A 22,243-nucleotide genomic window follows, 5' to 3' on the forward strand; every position below is an offset into this window, starting at 1 on the left:
AAAGTGTTATTCTTTATCCTTATTTAGTTGTTAAGTGTTTGTTGTAAAAATTGTTTGTTGGTTTGCAGGGAATCAGTATAGCTTTAGTTGAAAAGAAATTTCTTTTTACATTAATTAGCAGTGGGAAGGCACTTGATTTTGTTATGTGTATTGGAGATGATAGATCTGACGAGGTCATATTTGAAGCTACATTAAGTGCAACTTTTAATCTAGCAATTCCAGAAATATTTGCATGTACAGTTGGGCAGGAGCCGAGCAAGGCCATATACTATTTAAATGATACCACTGAAGTTGTGAAGATGCTTCAAGGACTTGCATCTACTTCCTGTCATAAGCCAAGATATAGTTCTCATACTCAATTCGCTTTTGAGTGTTGCATGAAACACACCCGAATCATAAACTTTTTGTTCTTGAGTTGCATACAAGTGCGATGATGTCGATATAGTATGGATTAGACCACATGCCCGATAGTACTTTGAATTGTGTACTTGCATGTCCTTGGGAGAATGTGTTGTGTGAAAATGTAGGAGTAAGCTTGCTGTTGATAGTAATTTAATTGGATACTTTATGAGGTGTTATTGGTACAGTTTTGCTGTAGTGGTTGTTCTGGAACTGTTTTGGTCGAGTTTAACAAAGACTAATCTGGTTTTCGTAATGCAATATCATTTGAAAAATATTTTATAATATATCATCTTGGCTGGTACTTAGTGTGGGTCAGCAAGTGGATGTTGTAGGCACTAAGCAGCAGTTCAATTCAGATTTTACATCAAAGAACAGGCTGCAGCACCAATTTGCATACCACGCTCATCAAGCGTGCATGTTTGCTAGTATATATATATATGGCATGCACCATGCAGAGATATCGAAGTTTGGTAAATTAGTTACGGTTAGTCGGTTATACCAACTTGATAACTTCAGTTGGACCCACAACTTTGGGCCTTTTATTTTTTATATTGGGCTTAATAGAATCCATCTACCCAAATCCAAAACTCGAACCCAGTTACCCAACTCGCTTAAATTCCAACACAAACCCAACGATTTCCTAAACTCAGTAGTCAACCACAACAAAAACGAAACCAGCAGAAAGGCATCAAACCACGTTTCAATGATTTTTCCCATTCCTCAAAACCCCGAAACCAAATTCTAGTACAAACTAAAAATTTCCATGGACTACTCTTCACCTCCCCCATCAAACGAAGATGACCCAACATGGTACGGAAACATACAATACTTACTAAACATCTCCGCCATCGGCTCATTAACCTGCCTCTTAATATTCCTATTCCTCAAACTTAAAAGTGACCACCGTATGCCGGGCCCCACCGCATTACTTTCCAAACTCTTAGCAGTCTGGCACGCCACGGGTCGTGAAATCGCCAGCCACTGTGGTGCTGACGCAGCACAATTCTTATTAATTGAAGGTGGTAGTTGTGTAATTTTACTATCCATTGCATTTTTCGCTATATGTTTACTTTTGCCTCTAAATTTATATGCTGGTAATGCTACTATGGATGATCAGTTTTCTATGACTACTATTAATCATATCCAAAAAGGGTCGGGTTTGTTATGGGTGCATTTTGTTTTTGTTGTTATTGTTGTTTGTTTAGTACATTTTGGGATTGGTATGATTGAGGAGAGATTGAGGATTACTAGATTTAGAGATGGGAATGGGAATGTTAGTAGTACTAGTGGGAATGATGTCGCCATTTTTACTATCATGGTACAAGGATTACCGAAGACGTTGGTGGGGAATAAGGTTCCGTTAGAAGAGTATTTTCAGCATAAGTATCCTGGGAAAGTTTATAGAGTTGTTGTGCCGATGGATTTGTGTGCTTTGGATGATTTGGTTAGTGATTTAGTTAAGGTTAGGAATGATATTTCGTGGTTGGTTGCGAGGATTGATTCTCAGTTTGTGGATGAGGGTGATGGTTATGGTTATGGTGAAGAAGAGGAGGTTTCGGCTGAGGGGTTTTGGGGTCAGGTTCGTGAGTTGTGGAGAAGGGTTAAGGAAATTTGGGTTCAGGTTATGACGATGATGGGTCTTACCGAGGAAGAAAGATTGAGGAAAATGCAAGATTTGAGGGCTCGTCTGGAAACGGAAATGGCAGCTTATAAAGAAGGTAGAGCACAGGGTGCTGGGATTGCTTTTGTGATTTTTAAGGATGTGTATACTGCGAATAAGGCTGTGCAGGATTTTCAAGCAGAGAAGAAGAGGCCCATTGGGAAGTTCTTCTCTGTTATGGAACTTCAGTTAGGGAGAAGCAGGTGGAAAGTTGAACGAGCCCCACCAGCAACAGATATATATTGGAATCATTTGGGTTCGACGAGATTATCTTTGAAAGTGCGTAGAGTGTTTGTTAATACTCTTCTTTTGTTGATGTTGCTGTTCTGTAGTTCTCCACTTGCTGTGATCACTGCTCTCAAGAGTGCTGGACGGATAATCAATGCAGAAGCAATGGACAATGCTCAGTCTTGGTTGGCTTGGGTACAGAGCTCGAGCTGGTTTGCTACTGTAATCCTCCAGTTCCTGCCCAATGTTCTTATATTTGTCAGCATGTATATAATTATCCCATCAACACTTTCCTATCTCTCCAAGTTTGAGCGGCATCTCACTGTATCTGGAGAGCAGCGAGCTGCATTGTTGAAGATGGTTTGCTTCTTCTTGGTGAATCTGATTCTCCTGCGTGCCTTGGTTGAGTCAACCTTGGAGGGCGCAATCCTGCAAATGGGCCGATGTTATTTGGATGGAGAAGATTGCAAAAGGATTGAGCAGTACATGAGTGCATCATTCTTGTCGAGATCATGCCTTTCTTCCCTTGCCTTTCTAATCACAAGTACTTTTTTGGGCATATCGTACGATCTGTTGGCTCCAGTTCCTTGGATAAAAAAGAAGCTTCAGAGATTTCGGAAGAACGACATGCTTCAACTGGTACCAGAACAGAGTGAAGACTACCCTATTGAAAACCGTGAAATAGATAGCCTCCAGAGCCCTCTTATTTCCGAGAGAGATTTTGAGTCGGGGATGAGGAATAACAATACTTCTAGTGTTCCGGGGCTGCACGGAATTGATTTACAGGGACAAGATCTTCTTGTATATCCAATCAACAGAAGCTCCCCTGTCCCAAAGCAGACATTTGATTTTGCACAGTATTATGCGTTCAATCTGACTATATTTGCCTTGACAATGATCTATGCTTCGTTCGCTCCACTTGTGGTCCCAGTTGGTACCTTATATTTTGGGTATAGATATGTCGTTGACAAGTACAACTTTTTATTCGTGTACAGAGTCCGTGGGTTCCCTGCAGGTAATGATGGGAAGTTGATGGATAGTGTATTGGGCATCATGCGATTCTGTGTTGACTTGTTCCTCCTTTCAATGCTCCTTTTCTTTGCAGTTCAAGGTGACTCTACTAAGTTGCAGGCTATATTCACATTTGGCTTGTTATTGTTGTATAAACTATTACCTTCGAAAAGTGATCGATTTCAACCCTCATTGCTGGAAGGCATACAAACTGTTGATGGTTTTGTGGATGGCCCCACCACTGATTACGAGTTGTTCGCACAGCCAACATTTGACTGGGATACATATCAGATACGATGAGAGCTCAAAACACTATTCAATAGTTTACCAGTATGAAATTGTAATGTAGCACTACCTCTTTAATTTGTTCAGTTTCGTTGTTTATAAATTTTGGTTTTACTTCTTTTAAGATACTTGTACAGTAGATGGGTATATGCAATGGAAGTGTGCCTTTTTCTATGACTTTGTTGTGAACCATCATTTCCCAAAACTTATTAGGACCATTTTTACTTACATGTCTACTAGTTTAGAAGGCTTTGCTTTACTACAGTTGCTCTGCAACATACTTTCTTCTTGTAGTTCCGCTGCATACTTGGTTTCTGCAGTTTTGTGCTGTTTTTGCAAAACAAACTAAAAAAATGATGTGGGAAGCTGGTGGGTTATTCCTACTTCCGGTGCCTCTTTTATTTTCACTGCAAGTAGAATATATATCAATCATCAATTTGCAAATCTGTATTGGCATTAGCTTGCTACTGATTTACTATTACATTTGAAAAGCAGCCAAATTCTGTCGTCTTTGCTGATCGTATAGTTTGATAGCCTTAGAATTGATAGTGAATAGTCGTTCTTTAATCGATCTGCTGGAAGATCAAGTTTGTTGCCAATGTACAAAACAATATCATGTGGAAGACCAGACCAATCGGCCGTGTCTATTTGAATAGAGTAGTTTGTTTATTCAATCCATTGTCTAGAGCCCAAGTTGAACTTCCACGATGACACGGATGCCCATCTTTTTCGCAATTGTTGTGTCCAGAAAGTAGTCTTGTCTTCTAGTCCTTTACTGTCTACTTGTATTGCTATGGCTATTTGCTACTGTCATAGAAAGTTGGCATATACTGGAATAGGTGGTTCTACTTGGAATAAGGTGGAATTTGAGATACCCGCGTTTCAGGATGTTGTGTTTTATAAGGAACGATTCTACGCTGTCAATCACTTTGGGACGGTTGTTGGTGATGAGTTGCCGAAAGCTCGTGTTGTTATTGATCCTTTACTGAGGTTGATCAGTTCTATTTGGTAGAATGGATGGGGGAGTTGTTAATGGTTTTAAAAAATTTGGTTGATTATGAATATGGTGATGATTATGACGCAATTGGAAATGTTGTTACGACGATAACCTAGGCGAATATTCTCTGTTTTTGGGTTTTAGTAGTTCAGTCTCTGTATTGGACTGATTGATTAGTAAGAAAGAATTGCATATACTTTTCGGACAATTACACCTATGGCTACCGGGGAAATGAGACTTTTGGGGGTCGTGATATGGGGGTGTTTGATTTGGATAGCAAGACTATTCAACCTCATTATGGTGGTATTTCTACATCTGATATTCACCACCCATGTGGATTATTCCAAACTCCCTTGTAGCCTCCTCAAAGTGTCAGGGGTCTTGAGTTTGGAGTGATTGATTTGAATAAATAAGATGCCTCGTTATAGGGGCATAATTGTCGACATAAATATTCTGAAAGGTTTGTTTATGTGGTCTGTGCAAATGGATTAGTGTAGTTGAGGCATGGTTTTCTTGGTTTGTTGCGTGAATCAAGTCACACGTTGTTAGATAATGGAAGTAAGTTTGGTTGTGGGGAATACGTTTCTTCAAAGGGGAGACTAAGTGGCTGGTCATAAAGAAGGCAGAGCACAGGCTGCTGGTATTGCATCTTTTTGGTTTCTGGGATGTATATGATGTAAATCTATATAGTCGGCTTGATATTTCATGCTAGGAAGAAGATGCCATTTGGTATGTTCTATGTTATGGAGCTTCATTTTGGGAATACTGTTTTCATTTGTGTTTATAAGGTTTGGTTGAAAGTGCATATTGTGTCCCATAATACGCTTCTTTTGATGTTGTTACTCTCTAGACTGTAGTTCTTCCTTTGCTTCAATCATTGCTCTCTGGAGCTCAGGATGGGATAGTCAATGTAGTCCTGCACTACTCTCCTGGAAGCCATGCAAACCATTGATGATTCTGGATGAACCTGTGAGGTGTTTGAGTTGCGTGACTGGTATACATATCAAATTCGTCGAGAGCTCTAAAGTTAATGATGAAGAGCTTTCAACTTTCAAATTATGTATCATTGCCTCCTTTAACCAATTTAGGACCAATTTGACGTCTACTTTTGGTATTCTTTTTAAAGTAGTTGGGTCTCACTCCTGCATTCTGTCAGTTACAGTAATCAGGATTTTATCAGAAGTTAAACTTGGTTATTGGTTGATGATTACTTGTTAATTAATATTGAGGATTATGCCAGCAACTCGATGAACAGAAAATAATCATGGCATTCATGCCCATAGTCAAAAGATTCCCTGAGCATTTTGAATTAAAGCCAACAAAAAAAACCCCGCTTCTTTTCTCTCTTCACATTTCCTCATTCCTTCACTCTAAATCCCCAAAAGCCCAACAGTGTAAGAATGACAAGAGCAGCAAAGAAAAGAGCTGCATCTGAAACTTCCTTACAACAGCAACTGCCACTGAATAAGAAGAGAGTTGTGTTAGGTGAAATAACAAACTTAAAGAACTGTTCTACTAATGTTGGGGGAGTATGTAGTAGTAGTAGTGAAGAAATTGGTAAGAAGAAAAAAGAGGAAAAGGCTAGTAGTGTTGTTATTGTGATTGATGAAGATGAAGAGGAAGAGAAGAAGGAGGAGGTTCTTTCTGATGATCCACAGATGTGTGTTGCTTATGCTTCTGATATTTATGACTATTTACACTCTATGGAGGTATAATTTCCAACTTTTATTTGTTAACTTTTATATGTTGTAAACCTTTTTGTAAATTGAGATTTGGGTGTTTGAATGGTTGTGTAATTGGGTTAGGGATTTTGTTTCGTTGATATTTAGCTGCTTAATTGTTCATTCTATGTTGATTTTCAGATTAGGCTTAGATCTGGGGATTGGTTTGATTCTGGTGTAATTTAGGGAAATTTGGGTTTGTGATTTTTGCTTCCTTTTACTCGTAATTGGCTTTGGGGGTTCTGTGTTTGTGCTTATGTGGTGGATTTCAAGCTTTTTCATACGTATTTAGATTCATTTATTCTTTAGTATGGGATCTGGAAGTAATTTGTCGTAGTGGGGATTTTTGTAGCTTCATTTTCGTATATACTTTGTTAAAGGGAGGGAGGGGTTATTTAGTTTTGGGTTCTGTCAACTTGGTTTTGGTTGAGGGTTATGCAACTGTTGGTTGTTGTTGGTGTTGCCGTGTTGGTTTTAAGGGCTATGTTTATTCTCTCCATTCTGGTTTAGTTCTGATCCGTTTGATTTTGAGGTCTAGCTTGGTTTTGGTGTTATTTGTGTAAGTTAGGTACTTGAGTCCTGACTTTGATGTTAATTGATGAATAGGCTGAGGAAAAAAGGAGGCCAAAGCCTGATTACGTTGAGAAGGTTCAGAAGGACATTAATTCTCACATGCGGAGTATTCTGGTTGATTGGCTAGTTGAAGTTGCCGAGGAATACAAACTCGTGTCTGATACCCTTTATCTCACCATCTCCTACCTGGATAGATATCTCTCTTCGAATGCTCTTAACCGGCAGAAACTTCAGCTTCTTGGTGTTTCTTGCATGCTTATTGCTTCGTAAGAATGATAATTCACTACCTTAGTGCTCTCTTGATTGTACTAATGATTGACTTGTATAGTCATATATGATTTTTGTTATTGTTGATACAGAAAATACGAAGAGACCAAATACAAAGAGACCAGCCCCCCTTGTGTTGAGCGTTTTGTCTCTATAACAGAAAATACCTACACCAAGCAAGAGGTAAATCTATTTGCACTTGGCAATTTCAACCTCTTTAAAGAGATCAGCCTCCTATGGTCACTTGTTATTCTTGTTACAATGTCATCAGAATGTGCAAATGTCTTGTGTTCCGTTTACAGGTAATGAAGATGGAGATGGACATACTTAAGTTCCTGAACTTTGAGATGGGAAACCCCACGATAAAGACTTTCCTGCGGAGGTTTACGAGAACTGCACAAGGGGATTGTGAAGTGAGTAGCCCACCCTTTTGAATTTCTACTTGTTATGCTCCCTTGTAGTCCTTGTAGATATTTGAACTAATAAGTGAGTTATGTGGCTTTTGCAGTCCCCCAATTTGCGATTAGAGTTCCTAGGCTGTTACCTTGCAGAGCTAAGTTTATTGGACTATGGTTGCCTACGGTTCCTACCCTTACTGGTTGCTTGCTCAGTGATTTTTCTTACCAACTTTACACTTCTACCAAAGATGCACCCTTGGATAAGTAGTTAATTTTACTTTGATACTTAAAATAGTGTTTATGTTTAAAAAGAGTACTGAGTAATGTTATTCAACACTTTACAGAAAGCGATCCTGCAGCTCCAATTGGGTTATAGACCGTCTGATCTGAAGGACTGTGTCCTTGCGATTCATGACTTGCAGTTGAATAGAAAAGGAGCACACGGGCATCAATAAGAGATAAATACAAGCAGCATAAGGTGTGAATTTCTGGATGCGTGTTTTTTTTTGCTGTTTTACTTGCTGATTCTTTTTGTTGCAATAAGAACTCAATCCAATTCTAACTGAGTGCTTTCTGAAAACAGTTCAAATGTGTGGCAACAATGACATCTCCTTCAGAAATCCCTAAGGAGTACTTTGAAGATATTAAAAGATGACTGAGCTATGATTTTGGAATGGAGCAAGAAGTTCGAATGCCGAGAACTAGAAGTAGAAGTGGATTGTAAAACTGCTGTTGACTATCTAAAGCAACATAAAACCAGTTTATCTTGGAACTCAATGTTAATATTAGATGATGTAAAAAGTTTATTATCCACTGTTGGGATAGTGTCATGCAACTGGGTGCATAGAAGTGGTTATGTAGCAGCAGCACACCAGATTGCAAGTTTTGGAAAATCTATAGCTAGGGATATGGAATGGTTAGAAATTCCTCCGCCTTGGCTAATGGACATCCTCGAAAAGGATTGGATCAAAGAAGTCTGTAACCTAGACATTAAAATATTTCCAATCTATATATATCGGTTAGGCTATAGTGACACCTTTATTTTGCTACTCTTATCTCACACCCCTCCGGCCCTCCTAGTCTCTCAGATCTCATCCTGAGATCATCAGATCTAATTTTGATAAAAATCGCAAAATTTTGAAATTTCATCACTAAAACCCAATTCTATCACGAGAGAGAGAGCTCGCTTGACGCCATTACCCAACATTATGGTATAGCCAAAATTTGATTTCCTCACTCGGGCATCTCCAATGGGGGGTGTAAAATTACACCTCCACGTAGGTGCCATTAGGATTTTATATCTCTAATTGTATAGTATTGTATAACCTATAAATATCCACACTCTATACTCTCTAATGGAGAAGTGTAAAAAAAATTAGATTTTAAACTCGGACATCACTTAACGTCCCTTTTTAATTTAAACTGGACGTTATTTAAAGTGACGTCCGAGTTAAAAAATTACTTTAGAATTAGAAAGGGACGTTACTTAAAGTGACGTCTGAATTTTTTTTTTATTCAGACGTCTGTTCGAGTGTCGCCCGGGCTTTTTATTAGCTGATAGCGAGAGGAAAATTTTTCACACTGTCTATCAACTAATACTCTATTACCTACGGTATAACACCTCCATTGGAAAGAGTTTTTTTTAACATTTGGGAGGTAAAAATTTCACTTTATACGGTTTATACCCCTATTGGAGATGCCCCACAAATCGCGATTTGACTCCATTACTGCCTTAATCTTTGCAGTACCCAATCAAATACCAATAATCAAACACAGGAAATGTACATGCTCCCAACTCAATATACGTATTTTTCTACCTAGATCACTAAAGAATTTGGTGGAAACTGTTACTTTGATGTGGATGATGCAGTCCAAAAGTTAGAGAAGATGTGTGTTGTTGCTCGGGTAAGCTTTTCATATATATTATTTTCTATCACTTTTACCTAAATTTTCCGAAATTGTCAGTTGATATCGTTATACACTTATACTTAGCTTAGAAAATGGAAAGATAATACGTTGGATCCCAACATCTCTTACACATAAAAAAAGTAACTAAAAAGAGGAAAAGGAATTGGAGCAGCAGCCATTTCGCTATATGCATCTACTTTACAGACTGGTTGACATTGTTACCTTATTATATGTGGAAACCATTGAACCAAATATTTAACAGAAGGGACTGAATGCTTACAACGGAGTGAACGGACTGATAATGAGTTACTAAGTCATGATTCATGAATGATTTACACAATATTTTATTAAAAAAAGTCATGAATGATATACACAAACAATGCTTCTATGACTATTAAGTATTAATTTTTCACACTAATAACGTTATGATGTTTACTAAGTTGCAATCATGAGGCTGTAAGTTGAAAATCACCCATCTCTATTAGTAAAATACACCATAATTAACCTGGCCTTTTAAATTAGACCAGCCTTTTTTCTACCACCTAATACCCCTGATTAAATATAAAAAATATTATTCAATGTCTTTAAAAAGGACTATTTCGTCATTTAATATTTTGTTTCTATTTATACCCTTCAATTACAACACACAGACAAAGGAGTTTTATGTCAATTTAGGGCAAAAACCCAAATCCACGCCTATATTGACATGTACGCGGTGTTGTCTTCCCATTCATACCCACTTAAATACCATTAATACCCACTTAACTTCCAATTAATAATTGAAGTTCTTTCAACTTCCCTCCTTTCTTCATTAACTCTTTCCAAGATCTTGGTTAGATGCAACTCCTCATCTCTCAATTATGATTAATATTAATCCGTGTTTATCCCATCGAACTTCTTATCTTTTCTTTGACAAATTTTTTCCATTAACGATCTGCGGGCTAGCTCAAGGTAATTTTTCCTATTTCATTTTGGTTTTATGTATTTTGACAATGTCGATCATCTATGCGAATCGCTTCGAGTCGATCCTATGGTCTGTTCTTTGGCCATTTAGAATTCTTTTAATTCTTTGAACAATCGATTTTTTCTATCATATTAAGTGTGGCGTCTTGAGATACAAATACTTTAGGCCTAACATCAATTTAGGCCTATATCTAAGTTCTAAAACAGTCCTTTTTTATGCAATTGATCCGGCATTTGATTGTGCTATATAGAGATGTTGGGTATGTTTTCTTGAATGCGAAAAGTTCATGTAGCATATATCTGAGAACGCTTAAATATAATTTAACTAAATCATAGAACTATTGCATGTGTAATTCAAGAATATTTTTTCTATTAAATTTATATTTATAATTAAAGCAAGGTAAATAAAAGGGTGATGGTATATATACATTTTGTATTATTTGGTTCAAAATCCCAACTAACTAATTTTGGCTCATTGAGGCTTAACATTGTTAATTTTATTTTTTAAAGTGCTAATTCAGGTGACATCTTATGTAAATTGAGTCACGTAGCAAAACATATTCCTCAAATCCAAGTCCAATGTAATCTTATTATTGAGAAGTTAACAAGTTCAATATATAAGCATATTTCAAATCCAAATCGACATACTATTATTGTTTGTTTTATTTTCCAAATTTATTTTGCTATTGCAAGCTAATTATTTCTGCACTAAGTTGAACTTGTAGAAGCCATCTTCAAGGGCAAGAGAACTCCATATGGCTAAGAAAGACATCGACAAGATAAAGTGAGGACATTAAAGTTGCGTAGAAGACATGAGATTCCAGTGCAGAGTCGAGCTCTTTAGTGCAAATAAGGCGATGAAAGATCTGAATCGTAGAATAGAAGAATCAAAATTTGAGCTAGAACACTAAAAAAAGGAGCTTGAAACACTTAAAAGACCGAGAAAAAGAATTGAAGGTGGACGAGCATTGGTCAGAAAGGAAGGGAAAATTATCGGTATGCTCAAGTTATGAGAGAATTGGAATCGTGAAACAGATTTGAGTAAGCTTAAGCTTGATATGGCGTGTCTTTTAGAAAATAAATCGCGGGTTGAGAAAGAAACCGAAGCTTCAACTTCGAGACCGAGGTCTCATTCAAATTCCATTGAGGGTCTAAAGCAGAGATCGAGGAAGCCAATGAAGAGCAAGTACTAGTCAAATTAGCTAGGATGGAGGGCTGTTAAAGAGTTTGAAGCCATTGAAGCGGAAAGGGAAGCCAAAGAAACCAAGTTCACATCCACCATGGAGAAAACCAGAAAGAAAAAATAAAGGAACTTATGCGTGATATTGACCGCACAAAGGAGCTTGAAGTTTAAACCGGCAAAAAGCGACTTATGATCTTCGATGTCCTCTGAGAATGAGTTAAGGCCTGTTAGAGCAATGAGTGGAAGCTTGACTCAGAGAAATGAAACCGGGGAATCAAAGAAAAGGTAAGCAACGGACATAGACTATTGCATATTGTTTGGCTCTCTAGAACAATATTTGAAGCTTTTCTTGAAAACCCACATTGGTTTCTTGAACTTGGTGTTGGAAATCGTGTTGAAATTGGAGATGAAAGAATAGGTGATTGACCGTTTGGAAAAATCTGAAGCAGAAAAGGTTCAACGTCTCAAGACTACTTACTTGGAAAAAATTGTCCCCTTGCTTAAAGACACCCTTTTCCTTCTATCATATTATGCTTACACTAATATGCTCGAGGTAAGACACCCTTTTCCTTCTTTTTGTAAATTTTCACACTTTAGTTGTTTTTGTGGCATTGGTCGATTTGAAGATTGTTTTGTTGAATTTTGTGTATATATAGGTTCCTAAAGTGGAGAAAATTGTAGTGAACGTGGGATTGGAGAAGCCGCATTTAATTCTTAAGGTTTAGATGCAAAGAATGAAAGATTTGTCTATTATTACATCGGCGTGCATAGCAAGGTTCATCTTGAACTTCAAATATCGGTTATGGGTGAAATTGATACAAGATCAATAGAATCGGGTTCGGGATGCACTTTCTTTGTTTAATTTTGGAAGATGGTCAAAGACCGCATAGGTTGAAAATCAACACCGAGGTACAATTTACAAAGTTTCATGTTAATTCATGGTTAACACTTGGTTGGACCTGTTTAATAAGACCATTAATGTGCTATTAGTGTTACTAGTTCCCACGGATGTCGTTCTACCCAATATATTCGAGATGTTGTTTAATGATTAATGATTTTAGCCAATAGATTATCCTCATTTTTTCCGGTCGGATGAGGGCTTACGATCGGGGTTTCCGCTAATCTTTACCCAAACCGAAAGTAACTATATATGAATATGTCATTTTAATCTTGAACAGTTATATGTAGAAACTTAATTTGATTTTTGCCCTGAAATCAGATACCGGCTTAATAGTTGCTTGATTAGTCCACGTAACCAGTTCCTTAATGTGTTATCATAGTTTTCCTATATTCTTCTGCTATACAGTCACTCTGCAGTTTAAATGGGTAACTGTTTATTGTTGTGCAGATAGCAAGAGCATCATGTAATTGAATTTTGCAGAAGATGCATCCTTAACTCCTCTGTTACGTCTTGGAGCTGGAGCAATGTGCTGGAATCATTGCCATGTCAGCTATTTACCCAATGGACATGGTGCGGGGTAGACTCACTGTACAGGTAATGAATTATGACTTTCATGCATCTATTGGAATTTCTATGTCCCTTTGTGTATGAAAATTTTAACTATTTTTTCTTTTTTCAGATTTCATCATAAACTTTAATGTTTACATTCATTTCCCTCTTTTGTACGCAGATTGAGAGAAATCCCCTTACCAGTATAGGGGCATGTTCCATGCTCTATCAACTGTTCTCCGGGAAGAAGGCCCGAGGGCACTTTATAAAGGCTGGCTTCCTTCAGTTATTGGAGTTGTAAGTACATTTATGTGTGTGAAAATAGATAGTTTGCTAACTCAGCGGTATAATATACTCTGTTTTATATTTCTATGGGAAATTTAAGGTGGTGAAGATGTTATATGAAGTTTTTAATAGTGATACGATTGATTCATGTTTTTTTAGCTGAATATTTTCTACAAAGGATATATATATATTCTGATGATAAGGATGGTTATGTTATGTTCATCTTTCTAATTAAAAGATAATCAAACGTACCATTATGGTATTTGGTGATGCTGACTTTCCTGTCGTAAACTATCACGTTATGATATGTTAGATATGCAACCAAGCATTCACCTTTGTCTTCCCACCTAATTGATCTGTTTTGAAGCTTATTCCTCTCTTCTACTTTTGCTCAAGAACCAAAAAGAACACCCACCGCCCACTTAAGTCCACAAAATTCAAGTTACAATGGTCATCATATCTCGACGGGGCTTTCCTCGATCAATTGTGTAAAAAATTGTAGAGACATATATGGGATGTATCAAAACATATCCGGTAATTGTTCTCGATTATATTGCTTTGACTTCCCGGACCTTTCTTTTATTATGTTTTTCTTCAATTTTATTTGATTCACATTCGTTGAGTTTATTTGTCGCTAAATTTGATCATAGAAATTGTATGGTTTGGTACTACTCTGGTGTAAATAACTTAAATGGTCGCCTCGTGGTTTAAAGAAGAAAGGGGTGTGATTTGTGAACATAATGGTGGGAGGAGGTAGACATACCGTGTTGTGAGATGCAGTTATGGATTTATCTAATAACAATTGTTGGGTTAGTCTGTGTGTTTTTGTACTTAACTTAGAAAATACATAATGGATCTTTAGCTAAAATGGGAGAGCTCTTGGGAGTTGGAGTGCCATCTTCATGCATCCCAGGTGATGGTGGTTCAAATCCACCGGGATCCTTTTTCTTTCTTATCATAGGTTTGTTTATGGTAGTGTGATTGTGTATGGTTGTATGCGTGCATGTGGTTCTGCATTTTGCATGATTATGGGAGTGTGGACTGTGGACTCTTGTGGGTGTTGTGTGGACTGTGGACTCTTGTGGGTGTTGTGTGGACTGGTGTGTGTATGTGGTGAATGGTGTGCGTGTGTGTAGACGTGTAGTGACTGGTGTGTGTGTGTGTGTATGTGGACTGGTGGTGGTGGTGTGTGTGTGTGGTGTCTTGGTGTGTGTTGTGTGGTGGTGGTGGTGGTGGTGTCGTGTGTGGTGGTGATGGTGTGTGTGTGTGGTGACGACTGGCGTGTGTGTGGTGTGTGTGTCAACTGGTGGTGACTGCGTGTGTGTGGTGGTGGTGTGTGTGGGTGGACCGGGTGGTCGGTGGTGGTGTGTGTGTCAACCGGTGGTGACCGCTGTGTGGTGGTGGTGGTGTGTGACCGTGGTGGTGGTGTGTGTGTGGGTGGTAGTGGTGGTGGTGTGTGTAATGCTACCGCTGTTAGGTTATATTATTATTAGAACATCTTGCCTTTGGTCTTGTGTGCTACATGGTTTTGTAGTCGTGTGAAACTTATGGTTTGAAATTTTGAATTAAGTACTCGGATCACATCGTGGTGGTCTTTTGTATTGTCCGATATACACATGCCTATTTCTCGTTTTCTGGTTTTGTTATTTGGATGTTAACACGGGTATAATACTTTTTCGTGGTTATCCACCGAGATTGTGAAGAAGATGCCAAAAAGGATACCATTTGAAGAGGTGCATGTCATTCTTTTCTACCATTTCTTGAATTGTTTGGGATAAATGTTGGGCTCTCATTCATATGATCTGACGATTGTTTTTTTACTGTTAATCGTGTTCCATGTAACGAATGATCATCTCGATGAGATTTTTAGAGTTTCATGGTACTATAGCTGATAATATTGTTTTAATAAGAATTTCCATCTCAGGTGTGGAGGTTACAAGCAGCTCTTGGTGAACAAGCAGAAATCACTAAATATAGCCAGCAAGCATATGAAAGACTTCAAACGGTTGCCCGAGGAACAGGTTGGGCAGCCAGACTCCCAAACTCAGCAATCCACATCGGGGGTTCTCACTGTAAAGAAGAAGAAGATTAAAGGTTAGCTGCTATTTTCTTCTGACATTTATAAATTGTAAGTTGTGGCTACGATTGGCTATCCTCTTAGTGGATCATGAAACTGGTGCACTTAACTCGGAATGGGATGTTGAGATATACAGTATTGTCCCGCTTTGACCATTTAAAGCTTCACATGTAGTATATAGTTATATACAGTATTTGTTTTTGTTTTTGTTGTTTTTTTGTCATTTTTTGTAAGGTGTGAACTTGGTTTTCCCTTGACAAACTAAAACATCCACATGGTCCAGAAGTTTGCCGCTCGCATATCATCTACAGTGCTACAAAGTTGATCTGCTGATATAACCTTTTGAATTTGAAGGTACAATTCATGTTCATGCATTTTTTTCAGCCCATTTTTTTCCTTAATACTGACATGTAAACCTTATTGCTATTGCTAATTATACACACCTCTTTCCTTCTGTAGGTCTGCTGTCCGTATCAAATTTTGTTTTGTGCAGTACTTGAACCTAGCAGAGGTTCTTTTACAAGAGAGAATTGTTATTGAGAAGCACTGAATTTGAAGTGGTTCCGTATTACACAAACATATGACCCTCTTTTCCTGACTTCGTTAAAAGCGGTGTGCACTTGCTATTGAAGATATCGTTTTCTTCAGACATGATTATTGGAGAAAGAGAGTTTAGAAAGAGGTATGTAATTTCTCATATAACTTTTTTTTTTGTTAATCTTTGAGTTTATTATTTTCTTGCTCTTGAGGTAAATGTTGTTTATTTTTGGTTTATTTAGAATGGGGTTTTGAGTTTTGTTGTTTTCATTGTGGAAATGTTTGAAATTATCTCTGTATAGATCAGTTCAATTTGCTATTTCAAATTTGCAAATGTCTATTAGTATGATTAGAACTTTGTGTGATTCATTGGTTCACCTAACGATTGATTCTGTTTGAAAATAGTTACAAGAGTGAATATTGATTATCTTTGTTTTAAATGATATTGAATGAAGTAGCAAAGATTAGCCATGAAAAATGATCGCACAAATTTTGCTCCCCAACTCCGTCTCTCTATATCCCCTCTCTTAGAGTCCCCATATTCATGGCCTCAGTAGGTCGTAACATTTACATGACATAGGTGACTGACCATACAAGGGAGAGGAGTAATAGAAACTGTCTGCAAACAGCAATAGCAATTGGCTTCACTGAAGAAGTAAAGATAATTCAGACTTTATCAGGCTCACTGGCTTCAACTTGAGCTCTTCTGGTTTCCAGTGCTTTCTGCATGGCATGGCATGGCATAGTGGCATATGCAAATATCAACGTGCAAATAAAAATTATGTTAGTAGTTGAGATTAGTTCTCTCCAAGTTCCTCACCAGTTGGCATTTTACATAGGCGGATGAAATGATGAAACTGAAACTATAGGAATATAATACTATTTCATCATTAGCTCCAAGGGAGATGATCAAGGAACATACATGGCGAAACAATGATATTCTTGAAGTTCTCTGTTTTGCTATATAGGATCTATAATTATGCTCCCTTTCATTAGTACTCCAGCTTTTCCATTAAGGAAGAAAGCTCGCCTTTTGTGTTACAATATGAATAACAAAGCCTGGAATATACATCTCTGGAGGATCTCCAGTTGATGCTTTGCTAGGCTAGGAGACGCGTTGCCCTAGGGCGCCAGCGCTAGATTCTCACATAGGCGGGCAACATCATCTGTACCAAAGAATGATGTTGGGTTGAACACATGTCCCTCGATAACTTAATATGGACTTGATCCTCTTGGTATAAGAGTTAGGCCATCCAATTGGACTTGTGGCAGCGTGATTATTTTGCACCGCTACTTTGTGTGGGCTGTTTCGATTGCTAATTTGGCGCGCATTGGATATGAGGAGAAAACCATGTACATGGTTGCCTATGACTGGAGAGTATCATTTCAGCACACTGAGGTAATCATATTGAGGATTCAACGTCATTTGTGGTATGTGAAATACTGAAATATAAATAATTAGTTGTTAAAAGTATGTAAACATGCATGGAAGATTTCGTGTTGTAACATGTAACTATCACGCTTTGTAAATAAATATTATTATATCAGCTCATACGTTATTGCCAAAACCCAATTGACACAGGTGCGGGACCAGACTCTAAGCATAATTAAAAGTAATATAGAACTCATGGTGGCAACAAACAACGGGAATAAAGTGGTTGTCCTTCCACATTCGATGGGAGTCTTATACTTCTTGCATTTTATGAAGTGGGTCGAGGCACCAGCTCCAATGGGCGGTGGTGGTGGATCGGACCGTGTGCAAAACATATAAAGGCGGTGATGAACATTGGTGGACCATTTTTAGGAGTTCCCAAAGCAATATCGGGTGTTCTCTTCGAGGCCAAGGATGTTCTTTGTTGCCGGTATGATTGCTTAATTCGTTCCTTTGATGATATTAATTATTAGAGTGTAGCTACATCTTTGCATTTTGTAAAATTCTACCATCCTTATATTATCTGGATAGTAAAATACATTGTATGGGATTACATTTACAAGCGAAGTCTCAGGCGTGGACTAGGTCAATTGGAACATCTCATTCAGCAAAATCTTATGGTTGACCTGATATGCATTGAATCCAAGTTTTAGGTTTAGGGTTTCTAACAGGAGAGAAGGAGAAGGGATAAAAAGTGGAAAATAATCTACCACCATTGCACGTTAGGGTTGTAGATTCATTATACTTATGAAGAGTACATTAAGTGCACCCATAAAAGGGCGTAATACATTAAACTATATAAAACCACCTTATGAAATGTACACACAAAAAAGAATCCTCCTCAAGTCAAACATTCTCAGCTTAGAAGAGAGCATGTGCAATGCATCTTGAGCTAGAGAGGGTGGGGTATGGGGTTTTAATGGAGGCATTCAGTTGTTCTATAGAGTCAGCTGTTTCCAGAGAATGGATCGCTTGATCCTTTTCATAGCTCCCTGCAGAAGGCCTTTTCATAAGAACCTTTTGTTTCTCAAGTTACTTGAGATTCTTTGGTAGCAATTCTCAGCCCTTATTACACATCAAGGTTTATGATGAATACTTAATTATGCATATTCATAATGTAACAAATCACATAAGCAAATAGGAAAAATTAACCTGTGATAGCATGCTTACAGTGCTTTCTCCTGTGCATACGATATTTATTGTCTTCAGTTGCCACAGTTCCAGGGTGAAAAGTTGGATCAGAAAGTGCTTCCTCCTTGGTCCTGTAACACTTGCTTATATGAAAAACTTCTGTGCAAGTTTGGCAATCATTGCGGAATCAGCAGAGGTGCCCTGTGACAATGCCGAGATAGCCGCAGCACGAAAAAAGGTTAGCTTTTGTTCCCTTGGATTTTCTTAAAGAGATTGGACGATTGCAAGGTTGTTAAAGTTTGTATGAATTTTTGAAGCGAATAACACTATATTTGGATCTATGTTCTTCGAGTGTAGTGTACTTGAATAAAAAATTAATGACAAAATTACATAAGTTTTCGGGATTCAATTCTCAATTGGGTTAAATTTGAAATTAAACTATGTTTTTTTTTTTTTTTGGTGTTTCCTATTTGTTTTTCTTTTAATGGAATCTTCAACTTGGAGGATGTGTTTCACTTTCTGTTGCTTGCTGGAATGCATTCTTTTCATTTTCAACAGATTTCTAATAGGTGATGTCCTTTGGCCATTGATCAGGTTTGAGAAATCTGTGTCTTGAGTAGGTGAGTCACTTTGGTTGGTGAAGGTTGGCTACCTCACGCTTTATGAACGATTTCAGGCTTATCAGGACTTCTTTACATTTTTGGTTTGTTGGTTTTAATTTTCCATGCTACGCCATGTTTGAAATTTGTGCTTTTATAGATTAAATTAACGATGGAAGATGTATGAATCTGATTAGTTTCAAGGTTTATTTGTACAAAGTTGTTCGGACGACGGATCAGTGGTACTTTCATTTGTACTTATGCTCTTGGTGTTCTTGATAGAGATACTCATACACTCTTAAAATTGTTTCTATTGCTTCTAACAAGGTGTACTTTTATTTCTTATGCATTTTTTAGAAATTTGTACTTTATTGTGTAATTAGAAGTAGTATGTAATAATTTTATTTCATACTGAATATAAGAAACACAGATTTTGTATAGGAGTGCTAATGCGTTTTAAGTTAAACATGTTACTACAAGTCGCACACTGTATAAATGAATCTTGAGTTTGTCGCGGATGACTGATCATATATGTACAAGTTATATGGAAAGAAAAAATAAATCTAAGTTCACTAGAATGTGAATTGCATAGGTATTGTTTCTAGACTGAAGTAATAATAATAAAAAGTCGTGGTTCACACTTCACATTCATCCTGTGGTGCTTTAATGAAATTGATCATTATATATATGCTTAACGGATATTTTACTAATTTTATAGTTAAAGGTATCAAAATTACATGCTATGGTAGGTTTTAAATTGCATTGCCATTTTAGGCTTTGGAGTTCAGCTACTGGAATTGCGACTCTCAACTATCTTGTGATCTTAGTAACAGGATGTTTATGATTGCATATCCTGGGATTGGAACCAAGAGTTAAAGGTTTAACATTAGATGAAAAGACATTTCCCAAGGAGTCAAAGGAAGAAGACCTTTCTCCTGCAGAGAAGGATCACAAAAAGAGAGTTGTGCTTACGGGTAGGTTTGGATCAAAGAGGGACCAGGCGAAGGTATGTGTATTTTCCATAAAATTACAAGGGCTTATTACTGTAAATTTTCAATGATAGGATCTTACTAATTTAAGAAGGTAATGGTAATGTTTGCCAAGAGTATTATTGGTATTTGGTGTATAAGTTTTGTTGCATGCTTTATCCCGAATTGGAGTGTGTAGTGATCCGATCCATCTATGTGGGAAGCAGAATCTAACCCAGACTTGGCATTTCTTAAATCCAAAGATGTCAAGTTAGAATTTGAAGAAGGAACAGTGAAAAGAAAGAAACTGTGAAGAAAATATCAAGTTTAAATAGCTACAACTTACAATCTACATTCAATAGTCGAGTTTAGTGTCACTGATCAAGATTGGAAAAATTCGTTGGACCAAGTGAGCAATTGGTTATTCGACAATAGATTCTTATAGTATTCTAGAGGATATACGGCAGAAAGATAGAAGAGAAGGTAAGCAATATTTTGAGTAGGGTGGACAAGCAAATCGAAAAAAAGGTGAATGCGATCGATAATCTGGATAAAAAAAGAGGAAACTACAGAATTGCTGGAAGACGAACTAAAGGAACGAGTGAACCGTAAATCTGACAGGTTGGAGGAGATCAAATGGAGGCAAATATCTAGGGGTATACATAGAGAGAAGGGGGACAAAAACACAAAGTATTTCCATTGGATGGCTTGCATCCGAAATGGATTCAGCCGGAGGAATAAGATGATCATAGATGGCAGAATGACGGGAAATAAAGGAAGAATTAGAGACCACACATTAGAATACTACTCCTCTTTGTACTCATACGATGGACTCACCAAACCAATTATGTATGGGATGGAATTTGAAATGTTATTAGTGAACATAAAGTGAAGTTGGAAGACATGCATGGTTGAAGAAGATGAAGTTATGGCTGCTATCAAGGATCTCGATGGAGAAAAGGCCCCAGGGATTGACGCTTTCCCATGATTGTGTATAGAAAATGCTGGAACTTCTTGAGACATGATTTTATGGAAGTCATTAAGGACTTTCAAGAATCTGGGTTTCCAATTTGGTCAAGCTACTTGGGATTTCTCCAGAAAGAGAATTGTTCGACAAATCTAAGTAAAATAGGGATTGCATCCCGCCTAACCAATTTGGAATGGTTCCACTCAAGTGATTCAACGATATATCCAACAACTGCAATTTGGTGGAATTTCTCAGCCACACATTGTGGAATAGATCTGGTTAGGCCACAATATGCAATTACAAGAGCTGTAAGGTTCTCAAACTTTAGATCGTCAACCGCTGGCATCACTTCAGATTGGAAGTTCTGGGTGAGCACAAGGGTTTTTAGGTTCTCGCATTGCTGCAAACCAGCAAGAGCAGCTAAAATATTGTGAATGCTGGTGTTAGAAAGCAAGAGATAAGAGAGGGACTGCAAAATTAATAGCTCTCAGTGCTAGACAAGAGGAGAGACTATCAGGAAGGGGACCATTGAGTTTATTCGAACCAAGATCAATGAATGACGACTTCCACTAATTAGGTGCGAATTTTGTAAAGGTGTTTTTATTAAGCCCCAAGTTTAGCCCAAAATTTGTTTATCCTCAGGGCAAGGGTTGTTATTAACCTTCCTACTGAAATAAAGGTTTGCAATATACGTGAAAAAAAGTGGATCCAAGCTAAGAGACTTAATGACAAGCAAAGGGGGTTTTTTTTTTTGGTAAAGCAAGTAAAGGGTTTAACCCTGTGAGAGTCCATCCTTTATGCAATTATAGGGGTCATTTTGGAACTACTTTGGCAGTTCCAATTTTCTGATATTTTTCTTCTTTAGTTCGTTTGGAATGAGAATTAAGATTAAATCAGTTATAAACCAAGTTGGTAGCTGGTAAAATATGTCTTGGGGAAGAGGTCAGAAATGATGTTTGTATAGCAATATGATTATGTCAAGAATATTTCTCAAATAAACTTATAAATTTTTGGAGTAAATTTATGTGTTCTTTGCACACTGTTTTGTTATATATATATATATATATATATATATATATATATATATATATATATATATATATATATATGTATATATATATTGTTTAATTAACTCTTTTGTATATATCGTTTTTCACCTCCCTTAACTGATCTTCATCTATAATGTTCATGAATAATGTAC

The 22,243-nt window shown here is 37.4% G+C and overlaps 3 protein-coding genes across 5 annotated transcripts; all 3 read left to right on the forward strand.

Annotated features, from left to right (window-relative positions):
- The first annotated feature begins 1,033 nt into the window (after positions 1-1,033).
- LOC147491922 (early-responsive to dehydration stress protein (ERD4)) lies at positions 1,034-3,814 on the forward strand. The gene has a single exon (XM_086565741.1). The coding sequence runs from the start codon at positions 1,166-1,168 to the stop codon at positions 3,599-3,601; it is 2,436 nt and encodes an 811-aa protein (XP_086421867.1). The 5' UTR covers positions 1,034-1,165; the 3' UTR covers positions 3,602-3,814.
- A 140-nt stretch (positions 3,815-3,954) lies between these two features.
- On the forward strand, positions 3,955-8,571 carry LOC147491923 (cyclin-A3-4-like). Of its 2 annotated transcripts, none has more exons than XM_086565742.1 (7): positions 3,955-6,292; positions 6,911-7,143; positions 7,237-7,327; positions 7,447-7,557; positions 7,653-7,809; positions 7,887-8,020; positions 8,126-8,571. In XM_086565742.1, the coding sequence occupies exons 1-6, from the start codon at positions 5,984-5,986 to the stop codon at positions 7,916-7,918; spliced, it is 933 nt and encodes a 310-aa protein (XP_086421868.1). In that variant the 5' UTR covers positions 3,955-5,983; the 3' UTR covers positions 7,919-8,020; positions 8,126-8,571. The 2 variants fall into 2 exon arrangements, with proteins under 2 accessions (XP_086421868.1, XP_086421869.1); XM_086565743.1 differs by having other exon boundaries at positions 7,653-7,806.
- A 2,565-nt stretch (positions 8,572-11,136) lies between these two features.
- Positions 11,137-19,427, forward strand: LOC147491924 (uncharacterized). 2 transcript variants are annotated; one of them, XM_086566240.1, is made up of 11 exons: positions 11,137-12,149; positions 12,253-12,505; positions 12,945-13,091; positions 13,228-13,343; positions 15,256-15,425; positions 15,692-15,762; positions 15,868-16,090; positions 17,035-17,344; positions 17,528-17,807; positions 18,587-18,746; positions 19,103-19,427. In XM_086566240.1, exons 3-6 carry the CDS (start codon positions 13,041-13,043, stop codon positions 15,739-15,741), a joined length of 387 nt encoding a protein of 128 aa, XP_086422366.1. In that variant the 5' UTR covers positions 11,137-12,149; positions 12,253-12,505; positions 12,945-13,040; the 3' UTR covers positions 15,742-15,762; positions 15,868-16,090; positions 17,035-17,344; positions 17,528-17,807; positions 18,587-18,746; positions 19,103-19,427. The 2 variants fall into 2 exon arrangements, with proteins under 2 accessions (XP_086422366.1, XP_086422367.1); XM_086566241.1 differs by having other exon boundaries at positions 11,795-12,149; positions 18,596-18,746.
- Positions 19,428-22,243: the final 2,816 nt, after the last annotated feature.

This window comes from Coptis chinensis, chromosome 6, assembly GCF_015680905.1.
Source record: "Coptis chinensis isolate HL-2020 chromosome 6, ASM1568090v1, whole genome shotgun sequence".
NCBI classification, from domain to species: Eukaryota; Viridiplantae; Streptophyta; class Magnoliopsida; order Ranunculales; family Ranunculaceae; genus Coptis; species Coptis chinensis.

What these genes read in the sequence shown, in the direction of transcription:
- LOC147491922 (XM_086565741.1), top strand. Translation starts at nt 1,166, where the DNA reads ATGGACTACTCTTCACCTCCCCCATCAAACGAAGATGACCCAACATGG.
- LOC147491924 (XM_086566240.1), top strand. Translation starts at nt 13,041, where the DNA reads ATGTCAGCTATTTACCCAATGGACATGGTGCGGGGTAGACTCACTGTA. An exon ending in GGGGTAGACTCACTGTACAG is followed by an intron (nt 13,092 to 13,227) that starts GTAATGAATTAT and finishes TTTTGTACGCAG; the next exon opens with ATTGAGAGAAATCCCCTTAC. An exon ending in TTCCTTCAGTTATTGGAGTT is followed by an intron (nt 13,344 to 15,255) that starts GTAAGTACATTT and finishes TTTCCATCTCAG; the next exon opens with GTGTGGAGGTTACAAGCAGC.
- LOC147491923 (XM_086565742.1), top strand. Translation starts at nt 5,984, where the DNA reads ATGACAAGAGCAGCAAAGAAAAGAGCTGCATCTGAAACTTCCTTACAA. An exon ending in TCTTGCATGCTTATTGCTTC is followed by an intron (nt 7,144 to 7,236) that starts GTAAGAATGATA and finishes TTGTTGATACAG; the next exon opens with AAAATACGAAGAGACCAAAT. An exon ending in GATGCACCCTTGGATAAGTA is followed by an intron (nt 7,810 to 7,886) that starts GTTAATTTTACT and finishes AACACTTTACAG; the next exon opens with AAAGCGATCCTGCAGCTCCA.